The sequence below is a fragment of the Athene noctua genome, chromosome 10, assembly GCF_965140245.1.
Source record: "Athene noctua chromosome 10, bAthNoc1.hap1.1, whole genome shotgun sequence".
NCBI lineage: Eukaryota > Metazoa > Chordata > Aves > Strigiformes > Strigidae > Athene > Athene noctua.
Genome location: NC_134046.1, coordinates 6,175,206 through 6,189,449, shown reverse-complemented (window position 1 = coordinate 6,189,449; position 14,244 = coordinate 6,175,206). Strand labels below are relative to the sequence as shown.

At 47.7% G+C, this 14,244-nt stretch overlaps 1 protein-coding gene across 3 annotated transcripts in view; it reads left to right on the top strand.

Moving 5' to 3' along the window:
• PRICKLE2 (prickle planar cell polarity protein 2) overlaps positions 1–14,244 on the top strand; it is a 108,825-nt gene that overhangs the window by 41,787 nt on the left and 52,794 nt on the right. The window contains exon 1 of one of the 3 annotated variants that reach the window (XM_074914314.1): positions 6,073–6,151. The exons of 1 other annotated variant lie outside the window; for it this stretch is intronic. In XM_074914314.1, coding sequence (XP_074770415.1) covers positions 6,150–6,151 — 2 coding nt within the window. In that variant the 5' untranslated portion in view covers positions 6,073–6,149. Of the gene's footprint in view, positions 1–6,072; positions 6,152–7,377; positions 7,518–14,244 lie in introns of those variants that run through there. One more of the 3 variants, XM_074914316.1, reaches the window with a different exon arrangement.

Here is a 14,244-nt window from a genome sequence, read left to right as displayed (position 1 = left end):
GTGCAGCCAGGAGATCTGTATACCTGGATGTAATTTTATTTTTAGAAAGCACATTATGAAGCATAACGACTTCATTACCATGCCAATTGCAGCCCTGCCTGTTTAAGAGTATTTAATTGTTTTCATTCCCTGTGCACAGCCATTTTAGTAGATAGGGCAAAAGCAGGAGAGGAAGGGAGTTTGTGTGACTGGAAACAATAAGGACACTGAAGTAGAAAGCAAAATGCTTGTCTTGAAGCATCCCTGTAAGATTCCCTCCTCAAAGCATCCCACTACTCAAGGAACCTGCAGTGTTTTAGAGCCCTTTCTTCCAAAGAGGAGAGGTGCCGCCTCCTCCCATTGCCTTCTGAGAAGCTCCAATTTTTTCCTCTTTTAGGCCTTTCTCTTTAAAATAATTTTTAAAAAAAGTGTTTGAAAGGCAGCCCAAGCTCCAGTTTCATCAGAGGGTTCTGGAAGCTGGGGAAGGAGGAGAGGTAAGAACTACCCCAGCAGCCCTGCTGCTGAGCCGGGGGCTGCTCTCGTGTCCACTTGCCTCAAGTATTTTTAGCCTCCTTACCACTCCTGTGCAAGGAAGAATGTTTAAAAACAGGTAAGAGAGGAAAGGGAGGGAAAAAAAAAAAAAAGGAGTTAGGTTTCTCTGGCAGTGGTTTTCTAAGGAGCCCTGATTATTCAGCAGCAGTGGAAAAAACGGCAAAAGATGTAAATAATCTTCAGGATTATGCTAAAGCCAAGCTTCAGTCATTTTCCTGGAAAAAAAAAAATGCATGAGGCCTGTTCATTTAATAACAATCACCAGAATTTCTCTAGGGCTTCTTAGATTTTCATGAAAAGGATCAGTTGTCTTGAAGAGAAATTGTAATTCTGGTATCTACAAATACCCTTTGGTTGGAAAGCATGTGAATCAGGTTGGTGTACTTCTTTGATTGGGCTTTTTCTTCCCATTTTCTCTTTTTATGATACTGTTGTACATTCACATCCACAGTTACACACTAAAATGATCAAAAGCGGGGAATTGGTTTATCATGAAATGTCAAACCATGGCTGTACTCTGTGGCATAGGCTGTATCGAGATAAAAACACAACATGATTTTTAGTTTTCCCTGTGTTTATATTTGGTGCCAAAGGTACTCGAGCGATTTTGCAAAGTGTGTGTACGGTGTAGTCAGGCTTTCCAAAAAAATTGCAGCATCTTTTGAAACCTATACAGGATCTTACTTACCCTGCTGGGCTTAATTTTAGACTATTGAGTTTATCGTTTAAGGAGGAAAAAATGGGTTTGTTGTGTGCTGTATTTAATCAACTGCAGCAAAAAACTATCACAGGCATCGTTCATCCTCACAAGCCAAATTTTGTGTTCATTTTAGTTGTAGAAAAACCCCACTCTGGTAAAATGGATTAGTTTATTGTGCAGATCTGATGGCACCAAGATTATGGCTGCTGGCAGGTATTGGCTGGTTTGTGGGAGCAGTCTCCATGTGGATTTTTGTTTTATGGGGTTTCAGTGTTGACAATCATTGCAGAGATGCCAGGAGGCAGGGACTTGGGGATGCTTGGGAATAAGGGAAAGTGCACAGCATTCCCACTGCAGCTTCCAAAACGCGAGATGTGCTGCAGAAGCCTGAGACTGCTGGGTTTCCAGTGACTGGCAGGGTTTAGGGTACTCATACATCCTTAGACAGCTTTTATTCTTCCCATCTATCCTTCCTCCTGAGAAGCCTCATCCGTGGTGGAGGCGAGAGGTGCTCATCCCTGCGTGTGATTAAGCAGTTGCTGGTACCAGGTGTGGAGGAGGTCTGTGATTCCTCGCTGCTCTGATGCTGCGTTCCTCAGGCTCTGGGCGTTTCTGTGGAGTGCAGTGCCCAAGGTGATGACAGCAGGGTGAAGGAGGGAAATGCCTACCATAAATCCTGGCAGGGGACCACTCGGTCCAGCAATGAGCATCTCTCTGTTGCACGGGGCGCAGCCGAGGGTACGCTCCCACCGGGCAAAGCTGCAGCTGAAGTTTCTGCTGTGGGGAAGCCTGTTGACTGCAACTACAGAACATTTTAATATTTAATGAAGACTTGAAGAAATGTCCTCATGCACCAATCTGGGCCTTGGTGGCACATGGATGGTTTAGAGCGTGCTTCAGCCACTGCCACAGTCGCACATGGAAAGCAGCCAGCGCAGTGCCTGGCTGGCAGTAACCTGAGCAACGGGGATCCTCACTTGCATAAATTCGGGGCAGACAGGCATGAAAATCCAAGCCCTGAGTGTGTTGTTAATAAAAACGCCTGGCTTTATACTGGACAGCCCTTTGCGTGGTGGGGATGCTCTGATTTATTGGTGCATAGGGCTCATCAAGGTGGGACGATGGGATTCACGTTGCTCAGGAGCAAATCCCAGCAATTGCCACGCATAGACCTCTCTGGGGTTTTGTTTCCAGCATCCATTAATTTAAGAAGCAGTTTTTGTCACTCTGGGTTCAGTCACAGACAAAGAAATGGCTGAGGGAGAAATAAGTGATGTGTCCTAAGCTGAAGGAAGGGAGTGGTGGTATTTTTCATAATTTGATGCATTAAAGCTGTAATCTTCCAGGTCTGTTTCTGAGCATCCTGGCTGTCTCATATATCTGTGGACTCCTACAGCAGTATATTCTGCTCCAGGTTTGCACATGCCTGGGGTGATGTCTTGTGAGCTATTCTGGCAATACCAAAAAAAAAAAAAAAAAAAAAGGCTTGGAAAGGGGCAGGGAGGGGATGTGATGCCAAGTGGAACAGCTCTGTCTTACTCGCCTCAGAGAGAAATCATCCGAACGCTGAAGGAGACAGGCTCCATTGCGCAGATTAATGTGCAGTGTTTAAAAGCAGCCAAGAACATTTTATACACACACACGGTGAGGCTGGAAGGAGCTGGGCAGTTCATCTCTGCAGAAGCCATTCCTTTCCCTAAGAGGGCATTTAAAAAAAAAAAAAAAAAAGAGTGTACAAAGGTCTGTGGGAGCGCTCAGCCGCTCAGGCAGTTTAATTGGCTGAACATAGTGCTTTACAGTTGGGATTAATATGGATATTTCTTAATAACATGTCACCTTGTCAGGAGTTTCAGGGTCAGGACTACACGGTTCTTTGCCTTTCCTTCTGGTTTTTATTATTACAATAGCCCCTATTAGTGCATATTGAAAGGAAGATGTTAAGTTGGTTTCTTCTTTTCTTCTCATGGATCTAGTGAAGCAATTGGAAAGGCGAGGGGAAGGATGGTCTGCATGGCGTGGCAGTGCTAGCTGCGTCGTGGGTCCACGCTGGCTTTGATCTGTGCACCGGGATGCGCAGTGTATGGCGTAAACATGGTGAGCTCAAATGAAAGCAAATCAGAAAGCAAATAAAAGAAGTGATTTAGCCGTGCTCTAGATGTCTTAAAAGGACCTGAGACCATTAGCTTTTCTTTACAAGTATTTTACAACTGGTCTTACTGTCTTTTATCTCTGTGGGTCTCCCCTGAGTGACCACCAGCATGGGGATGCCCATGGGGAGGAGGCTGTCGCTCTGTGCCCTGCTTGTGCCCTGCTTCCAGGCAGCCAGGGTGATGTATGCTGCCGTTGTGGAGGCTTATTTTGCTTTTTCTCTGTTTTTTTTTTTTTTTTTTCCCCTTTTTCTTTCTTTTTCTGGCCTTTCCTCCCTGCTCAGTAATTTCAGAGGGGGCTCTGGGAAGCCCACCCCCTTGATCAGCACATGTAATTGCCGCCAGCCCTAATGGGATGCACTCAAAAGAAGGTTTCTCTAATTTCCCCGTGCTCCCGCCTGCCCCTACCCCCCTCCAGGAGTGATTGCCTCCACAGCTTTATAATCAACATCTCGCCCACCCCAGAGGAGAGGTTCCTCTGCCTGGAGACACCGCAGCGCAGAGCGATGAGGCTGAAGCCTTCCCCGCTCTCTATAAAGTCGTTAGAGGCACAAAAGCGAGCAGCAAGCGTGCAGCTGATAAAAGTCTCAGTGAGGCGCTTGCTTCTATAATGATCGTCTTTTATGCATAGATAATTTTGATAGAGTTGCACTTCCGAAGCCCACTGTCATCAGGGTGGTGTGAGCTGACCTGTTAATCATAAGAGGAATTAATGGGAATTACAGCTGGCGGAGGCCCCGCTCTGAAGAGCTGGTTCAGGGCGTAGCACTGGAGGGGAATTTAAAAACAAAGCAGTGTGTGTTGCCCTTAGAACTGCAGATAAAGTGCCAGCGAGTCAGTTCCCTGGGGACAAGGTGGGTGTGGAGGAGATAAACTCCAGGAGTATAAACACCAGATTAACAGCCTAATTCTGAGGAGCATGAGCACACGTGTGTTTTCATTACATCCACTTGGTAATTAATGGAGACTTTTAATTTAACCAGGAGGGAGCAGAGGGAGACCAGGCTCACCAGGATTTGCAGCTTTCCTGGTGGCTGTAGCCAAAGGAGACCCAGGTGAGGTGGTCCTGCATCACTTCTCTTGACGGTGCTCCTGCCATGTAAATTGATTTAGCACCATGGACTTGAAATGAGCTAAAACCAAAGGATCCCTGCTGATGCTTTACAGCACCTGAGGTCCTGCTGTCTCCAGGTATTACCGAACGGCCATTAGATACTTCACAAAGCATTTCCTCCAAGTTTTCTTTATAGGATAAGTTTCCTTTTAACATGCCATATATCCATGTAGCCTGCAGAGGTTAAAAGAACAGCTTATCTCATCCATACAGAAGACTCATAAAGTCCTTATATTGGTGCTCTCAAAGAAAGGGTTGATTGTCTGGTCTTAAATATCCAAAATGTGTTCCTGTGTGCCTGAACACGCATACACAAGAGCAGAGAGGCTCTCCTTAGAAGTTTGTAAAGAATAACACAGCAAGTTGCATTGAAATGCCGTTGTCATGTGTACAGTCAAAATGCACGTGCAGTCCGTTTGCAGGAAAGCAATTAGTCCTGTTAATAAGGTGCATGATGCTGGGAAGGGGAGGATGATGATGGAATGAGTCATTTCTTCTTTAACAATGAAAGGAAGATAAATGGCTTTCGGTCAGTTCCATGTGTGCCCTTCAGGAGTTTTTAAAATCTGTTTACTAGTTTTGAGACTAATCTGGTATGAAGGAGGGGCAGGTTTGTACTTTGGGAAACATGATGAAGTTGTCCTCTTCCAGAGCAGCTGGAGAGGAAAGCCCTGAGTGAAGGTGATGTCCTTCCCCACCATGGGCACTGGTGGGACCGTGGGCACCCCTGTGCCTTGCCAGCCAAGGAGGAGTTTTTCTGTCTTCATCAGCCCACAAGCGTGTGGGGAACAGCACAACCGAAGGAGGGGCGCTGGTCTGCAAAGAAAGGGCTGTTTTGCCAGCAGCTGAGCAGGTACCTGGAGCTGGGCGTGCTGGCTGGCAGCACTGCCCTGCGGTCACAGTGATGCTGGGGGTTGGTGCTTTCCTTCGTGGCAGAGGACCCTAAACCTGCGGCCTGAGCACGTTGCAAAGGCTGTTGCTGCGTGGACACAGCCCTCACCTGCAGGTCTCCTACGTGACTGCAAACCAGGAGGAGAAAGCCCCCATGCAGAATACATGCCCAGGAAAGGAGGAGCACCTCTCATAAATTATTAATTTCTTGCCGGGACCCTCAGGGTATCATTTAAGGTTTTAAGACCAGGAGGGAAAGTACATCGTGCTGCTCTCCACTGTTGCTATCGCTGGCTTGGCTGAGGCTCGTGCTGGGTAGCACGTGGGTGGCTCTAGCTCCACATTTGCTATGGGGAAGCCCAGAAGATCTCTGTTTGCTGTCCAGTGTCCAGTGGTAAGGTGCTACTGCTCACCTGCCAAATGAGCCAGGGAAAATGAAGCAGCAAGGAAAGCTCAAACTTGCAGGGAAGGGTAGAGAGAATGTATTTTGGGTAGTCTGTCAGTCAGCTTGACACTAATTGGTTGCAGTAAGTAATCATTCTCCATGTAAATTAGACTCCAATTTCCTCTGTAGTCTGTCTGTTTGCTGTGTGGGCTTCGGTCTCTAATTAGGCTCTCACATGGTGAACCTGGTCTGTAAGCTGCTTTTGTTCCCAGAGAGCCAGGCTCAGCTTTCCCCAAGGTTGCCTGGGCTCTTTGAGCCCTGCTCCTGAGTGAGATGGTTCTTAGATCAACACTTCCAAGTTCAAAATAAGTTCTTCTTTTAATGTAAGTTTTGATTATTCTTAAAGCTTGCAGCGGGGGTGGGGGTGGGGGGATAAAATGCAAAGGGTCTTATTGGACTTATAATGGGAATACCCCTTGGAAATGCTTCCTCTCCGTTCCTGGAAGCCCTGCTTGCTCCTCCATGAATAGACCTCATTGAATCGGTAGCCTCTGCGGCGGCCGGAGCAGCTTGCCCGCATCTGGATCCTGCCGCCTGTCCGCCGGGACACCTGGAGCGCATACGGCTCGCTCCAGCCCCCCCGCTGGGAGGTAGCTGTGTCTGCCTGTTCCGAGCTCACCCAGACTCTGGCCCACGTTCTGGAGCCGCTCCAGGGTTGCACATCTGTAACCGAGCGCAGAAATGTGCAGTTGCACGAGAGGCTTTCATCCCCGGCCATCGGTTGTTTGCACATGAAGGCAGGGTTTCTAGGTCGCTGCCTGCAGTAAGGAGCTGCCCGCGGTGGAGCTCTGTGGTTCCTGAGCGGCTGCCAACAGCCCCCACCTTAGCCTGAGTGGCAGAAGCGAACGCTGTGGTCAAGCAGCTAGATTTGTGTGCAGCAGAGAAAGACGTGGCTCTACGGCTGATGTCTGTGCCAGGCTGCAAAAAAAGAAAAACCTTATGTGTCAGCCAGGCAGGCTGTTTGCCAGCAGCGCTTTATGATTCAGTAGTTACCTTTGTGAAACTTGGTATAACTTCAGGAACCATGTGCTAACCGTTTCTATAAACCTCTTCCGTATGTGATACAGTCCTGACCCATGTGTCAGTGGTACTGTTAGGCATTCTGATAAATACTGGGTTTATTGGCATCCTGGTATTTATTTTATCTTATTGAATTTTGATCCGGTAATAACGCTGGGAGTTGCTGGCTTTCTTCAGTGCACTCACAAGGCTGCGGTCCCCTCGAAGTAGGTAGATGAGAAACTTTCTGGAGAAAAAGGTGAAGCAAATTGAGCGTGGGTTTTTTTTGTTTTTGTTTTTTTTTTGTTTTTTTATTGCTTGTCTTTACGTGATTTATGTATTGGCAAGGTAACTTTGCTTTCATACGGCTAGTCAAAACTGGAAGGGATGTTGGTTCCGTGGAGAGCTAAATTTGGGTAAAGAGACAGGATTGGATTAGGGTTTATGATTTTCACCAATAAGCTAAAACTGCAGTGGGCGTCACTCCGCCAGCTGGAGCAGCAGCTGGGGAGCCTTCCCTCCCCAGATGACCGCAGCCGGCACGCAGGCAGCCTCCCGGCCCGGGCACCGCGGCCACCACTGGACGATGTGCCACGGTCCCCGGCACCGAGGGCGTTCGCCTTCCCTCTGCCCATCCGTCCCCTTACTGAGGGTTTTCCAGCGTGTGAAGTGAATGCCTGTTTAGCCTGGGTAAGTAATCGCGCCCAATTTATAGCATAAGAAAGTATAAGCGGCTTTAATGCTGTACAAATGTTTGCACTGTGAAATGATTTTCTTTTTCAGCTCTGATTCCTGCCTGCCTTTGCAAGCGCTGGTTCTCACTGCAGGCAGAGCAGGCAGGGGCTGCCTCCCCCAAGCAGGGATGTGCCTTATCCCCTGCTAATTTCTGACCCAGTAGACACAGTAAAACTTTTCCTTGATGCAAACGTGACTTTTCTTGCCAGCCCTGAGCTGCTCCTGCTTTTTTACTCTGTTGAAAAATCCCTGAAGAGTAGAACCCTGCGGGAGGCTGGAGCTTATCTTAGCTCCGGGTTTCCAAACATGCTGTGTGTCTTCTCAGCTGTTGCAAGGATTTGTGTGGAATGACAAAATGCGAATTTTGTACCTTCGGCAGCTGTGTTTAATACAAGATAAAGGGTTATTTTTAACTTTGGGATGTTGGATTTTTTTTTTTACTTTGTTAACATGAATTCAGGAGAAAATATCCAGTTTTCTTTGAGGCAAAACAAAGGCTTCTTTTAAGTGAAGCAAAGACTTTTAAGTACCTAATCAGACTTGCTGAATTCAATTGCTTTGGGATGCTTTGGAAATTAAGCAGATAGGAGGCTGCGTTAGTGACAAACAATATGTCTGGTTGGAAAAAAGGAGTTCATTCCTGGAGAAGGCAGAGGAGCACACAGCAACCCCACACCCGCTCTGGGCAGAGGTCCTGGGGCTCTTTGCTGGGTGGGAGTGTTTAACAGCATCCTCTGTTTGCCTTTGTTTAGACAGTGCAAATTATTTGTGTGCTTTAGGATTCCTTTGCTCTTCCAGCAGATGTTTTATCTGTGCAACTGGTGGAGTAATTAGGGAGAGAGAGAGACATGGTGCTGGTGTGCGAACACCCCCTTGGGGAGGGGGGTGGGTAGAGAAATCGCAGAGTCCGTCCCAGGAGCAGCTGGCTGAGGAGCAAAGTCAGCACAAGATGCCAAAAGCAAAATGCATGCGGCCCAACGTATCTGACTTTATTTCTGCAAAGGGGTTGTTTTCCTCCCTGCTGAAAACAGGCAGAGGCTGCGTCCTTGGGGCAGAAGACCGTGTTGCTTCTCAAGGCAAATTTCTCTCAACCTGCAAATCTTTCACTCGGGACTTTTGCGGTGGCAGCTGGGAGATGATTAAATGTTCTGTTTGTGGGAAATTACCAGGAGATTTGAGTATTTTCCTCAATGGCTGTGGCACCAGCAGCGAGGTGACATGGGAGCTTCCCTGCACGTAGATCGGGCTGCCCGGAGGTTTTGAAGGCTCCAGTTGCACAAACATATTTTTGCTCTGCTACCATTTAAATAATGGCAGCAACATGCTGGTTCCTCTAGTGATCTTGATTAAGTTATTGGTTATTTCCTTAATTAGCTACTTGATCTACTTACACCTTAAATGAGTCTATTTGTTCACCCAGAGGAGGAGGAAAAAAAAGCTCCTTTTTTTTTCCCCTTTTAAAAGGTTTTTTTTCCTCTCCAAAAGGCAGCTGTCACCTTAGGTCCATAAGGGAGCTTAGGTGAGCTGGTTTCCCTGGTGCTGCCACACTGGGGGTCTGTGGGACGCTCATGGTGTCAACGTGGTGACGGGGGACCATGCCAGCAGTGCTGGGACATCCTACGTGCCACCCCTGGGTTCTTCCCCAGCAGAGATGCCTTGGTGGGGCTGGAAGTGAGCTGCTTCCAGAGCCTGAGCAAAACAGCACCATCACTTTATTCATAGAGGTGTTGACCCGCAAATCCAACCAGGCGTTTCAGGCTGGCTGTGGAAATGTGCCAGCGTTTGTGGAGGTGACGCCGAGAGATGGGCACTGGGGCTTCCCAGGGGCTGGCTCTGCTGGCAGCAGTGAATTTTAAATGAGACAGTATAGATGTACATGTATTCCTGGCATCAGTGTTATGCAGAGAAATCAAACGTGTTGAAGTGGTCTTCTGAATGCGTGTATTAACTGGGCTGGGGATGGGGTAGTGTCTCAGGGCCAGTTCTGGAGGAAAAACTGCATCTTTTAATCTCCAGTGGCCTTTAAATTTCCCGTGCATTAGCATATGGCACTGCAGTGACCACCCAGTGTCTCTGCACAGCACCACAAAAGCAACCTCACCAGCTGACACCAGTTCTTCACCAGTATTGCTCACACAGCACCACCGCCTGTTGCCCTCTCTCCTGTATCTCAGAGTAGAGAGACTCAAATTTTTCACTTTGGAGGCTCGTTGTGATGCATGGAACAGCAGTCGGTGCTTCAGACAAACCTCTTTGTTCATGCTTTTGTGCTGTTTATTACTCTTCATGATATTACCCTCGTTAGCCTTAGTTTCACACCCTTCCTGATGCAGAACTCGCTGAAACACATATTGCGTAATGAGCCCGCTTCCATATATAAATTGGAGAGACAGAAGTTGGGACTCTCCCAGCTAAAACAGAATTAAATGCTTGCCCTCCAGTTACATTTTAGCATCTGCGCCAAAAAATTATGTATTTGGGTGAAATTAGCGAGAGTTCTGACATACACAAACTTTTATTCCTTTCAGTCTTATATTTTTAGCAGTTTGGCAAGAATTTGAACTGTACGACTTGCCTCTCTCACAAGAAACCTTTCCCATGGCCCGTGCAAAAGCCAGAGCATCGCCCCACGATGCAGGGCCACGGGGAGTGGCACAAAGATGTCTCCAGCACCAGTACTGACTCCGGCTGGGACGTGCTTGGATGGCAGCTCTCAAACTCGCAGGTGTCGGGTTTGGCAGCGTGCAAACCCTGCACCCGGTGCTGCCAGCCCTGCTGCCTGCATTGCCTGGCTCTGGGCACTTGGCGTTACTCTCGTGGTCTCGGGTGATCCCAGGAGGATTGCAGCGTTTGGTTTGGCTTTGCAAAATAGCTTCAGAGCTGAGGGTTGCTGGGAAGGACTTGAATATATCAATTCTGATGGCCCAGAAAACAATATCCTAGTATTTCTATAACATGATTCCTAAATTGTTATGGTGGATCTTGTGGTCAGCTGTGCTTTGGACGCCACAGATGAGCGTCACAGATGTAGCAATGCCAGAGCCACGATGATGAGGCCTCTGGGTGATCCATGTTCCCTTCCACGTCTGTCCTGGCTAGCTTGCGTAACCTCAGACAACTCATGGACATCCTCCAAGTCTCAGGGGAGAGCAGCAGAGCTGCTGTTGCAGATGTTTAGGGGTTGGTGTCCGAGCAGAGCCGGCCCCAGATGGTACCCAGGGATGCCCGTGTCCAGATGGTATGTGGAGCGGAACCCGTTGCAGCTGAGCTCTCCAAATACAATGGAAAAAGCTGGTAAAACCAGACAAGTAACTGCACTCAAAAAGAAAGTATATTGCTGGCTTGTCCACGCTGCTTTTCTTTCTCTGCAGATCCTGGGAGGAGGTAGCCGAGATGAAATATTTGCTCTGACGGGGTTAGATTTCTCTTTACATTCCTTGGAAGTTTGTGTTTGGATTTTGCCCTGTTGGTGTTGGTTTACGCAGTGATATTTCCAGGAGTTCGATCGCGTGGGTATAGTTCTAACTCTTGGTATTCTGTGCAAAGATAAAAATGAAAGATGGGCCTGGGTAATGAAGTGGCTATTTAATCACAGTAGAACTTGGAGAAAAATGTGCGTTAAATATTTATGGGATGGTGTTCATTAACATTTTCAGTGTGCTGGCACTGGGCAGTGCAGGAAAGCTGTCAAGAGAATTGGAGTCTGTGTTACACAGCCGTAGACCTGGAAGGAGCCTCAGTGGAGGAAAGGCATGAACGCTTGCTTTGTTACCCTGAGGTATTCCTCGTAGCTAGCATTGCATTTGGAATTGCAGTAGTAAGCAGGATTTCAATAGTTTCACTTACAGTTCTGAAAACGCTCAAGGTAAATATTTTAGGTCAGATTTTTCTGACTGCCGTGTCTTATGTGAGTGCAAGTGGCTCACACCAAAGCCCTGATTCATGGGCAGGCAATTAGAGAGATAAGCCTAAGTGACTTCATGTGTGTCCTTTTTAGATTGCTCAAGCCTGAGTTGCTGGAAAGGCCTGGGATTAGCAGAGATAGAGTTCTCAGGGTGCTGGGAATCAGCTGCAGCTGGGGGCCTTGTCCAACATGTGCTGTAGGTACCAGGTTATGGAGTGAGTTATCTGTGGGCATGAAATGGTGCCAGGAGGATTAGAACTGATGATAAAATGGTATTAGTATCAGTGTTTGCTTCATTAACAGCATAGAAGGTATCAAAATGGTGCTATAAATTTAAAGTGCGTCTTATATTTGTTAAGTGAAGCTACTTAAATGGTTGAAATATGTTTATTTGACAGCCACTGCATCGTCAGATATAGGATCGTGGCAAAGGATGTTAGACTTGCCACAGCGTAAGTGGAAGGTCTGAAGTAGTATAAACTTGATGGATTAAATATTCCTTTGAGATGAGACAGGGTCATATGTCAGATTTTAGGATACCTTGCTCTAAATCAGTAGTGTGAGCCCAAGACAGCCCCTGCGCTCATGCCAAAGGCTGTGCTGGTTGCACATGTCTGCCAGTCTGGGGCTTTGGAGCCAAAGGTTTGTGTCGGTGATGCTGCCCCTGTCCCATGCCATTAGCCACAGCAAGTGATGTGCCCAGCTCAGGCCGCGGGCACCTCCCTTGGGGGAGAGAAAGTTTATCTTGGTATTAATGTCACTGGAAGAGCACTTTGCCCTACTTTTTAGCAAATATAAAAGGAACATATACGGGTATAAGAGAACTACCTCCTTCACCTGAATGCCTGTTGGATAAAATAAATGCTAATCTTGACTAATTAGCTAATAGACTCACTGCGGATGTCTCTGCAATCCATTTATGCACTTGAAAGCCCCATTAATTTCCACTGGTGCCTTACAGCAGAGCGGCAAGTGAAAGGCTCCACCGTACCCATGCTCTTTGCTTTCTGAGAGCTTTTTTCCCTCCCTTGCATGAGAAAGGAGCTCCCGGTGACAGTCAGGAGAGTCGCGTGGCTGGTGCCAGGCTCGCAGCACGGAGCGCGTCTCGCTGCGCCTCAGCCTCTGGCGTGTCATGTTTTGTCACGTCCTATAAAGCGATGCCTTGTAGCACCCCACGTAGATGACTTTGATTAACTTGCTGCTTACCTTTCGGCTGCGTAACTGGTCGTTAAGGTGAGCTGACGGGGAAGGGGGCTGCGTGGGAGCTCCCACGGCTGGTCCACATGGTGGGCTGGGTCCTGGCCAGGGAGCTGGGGAGGATCAGAGTCACAGCAAACAGCTCTTGCTCCTTTTGTTTTGACGTGTCGCTTGTCAGGGAAGTACAAATGTGTTTCTTTGCACTAGGAAATTACATAAATCTTTGTTCTGGCATCATGCATCATGTTTTTTAACCCTTTGGTGCGGTGTTTGTTGACATCCTGGTTCCGACAGGTCACCACCTTGTTTGCAGTACTTCTGAGCTCTCCTGCCCAGCCTGACTGGGGCTTCTTTCACCAAGGGGTTAAATAGCATTTTCTGCTTTCCAAGATTGTTATTTGTTGTCTCCCTGCTCTCATTTTCTTAAGCACTGTAGGAAACGGTCTCTTGCTTGAAGAGCTTAGAGCTCACACCTCCGAATGTCTCACATTAGACACTGAGAAAGTGTCTAACACCCGCTAAAAATCTACTGCCAAAATATTCAAATATCCTGAGCATCTGACTGCTTCCCTTGACCACCTCTGTTAGACCAAGGGCTGGCAGAAAGGAAGTGAGAAGAGCAATCCCTCCTGGAGCTCAAGCATCAGAAATGATTCAGAATTAGTCTGAGTCTAAGCCACAATGTATTGTGCAATTTAGGGCTCAGATCCTGTCACGTAAGCAACTTTACAACCCCTGTGCTGGCTGTGGATGATGATTCAACCTCTAAAACTGGTGGTTAGGGGTGCGGGTAGTGGAGCAACACGGGTAAAGTGGGTCGCTCTTTTCCCTTGCAGTGGGCTCCCTAAAATGAAAAAAGCAGCAGCAAGCGGTTGTTCGAGGTACCAGAGGGTGTTTTGGAGAGCTTAGTCCTCAGGTCCCCAGAATTTGGAGAAGGCTCACTTGAATTTCATAGCACATGGCACAAATCTGGAGCGGAGCAGCAAGCACTCCTGATATTGGCTGTTCTGAGCTGTGGCCACAACCAGGAGCAGCACAGGGTGGCACCACGGCACGGTGACATGCCTGGTACCAGGCTCCCAGGCAGGTGGCACGGCCCTCACTGGTGAGCCGTTGGCAAATGGCATTTTCACCTCAATCCCCAACTGATCTTGAATGAGCATCTACCCTGTAACTCCTCATCACTCTTTACGAGTACCTGAAAGGATGTTGTAGAGAGGTTGGTGCTGGTCTCTTCTCGCGGGGAATTAGTGATAGAACAAGAGGGAATGACTTTAAGCTGCAACAGGGGAGATTCAGACTGGACATTAGGAAAAAAATTTACCCAGAAAGAATGGTCAGACAGTGGAATAGGCTGCCCAGGGAGGGGTGGAGTCCCCATCCCTGGGTGTGTTTAAGGGCCGTTTGGATGAGCTGTGGGGGGATGTGGGGTAGGGGAGAACTTTGTGGAGTAGGGCTGAGGGTTGGACTCGATGATCCCAAGGGGCTTTTCCAGCCTGAATGATTCTGTGATCCTATGATTCTCTGCCATTTTAAATGTGTTTCCAAAGCAATTAACCGTTGGTATAAAAAATCAGTGCA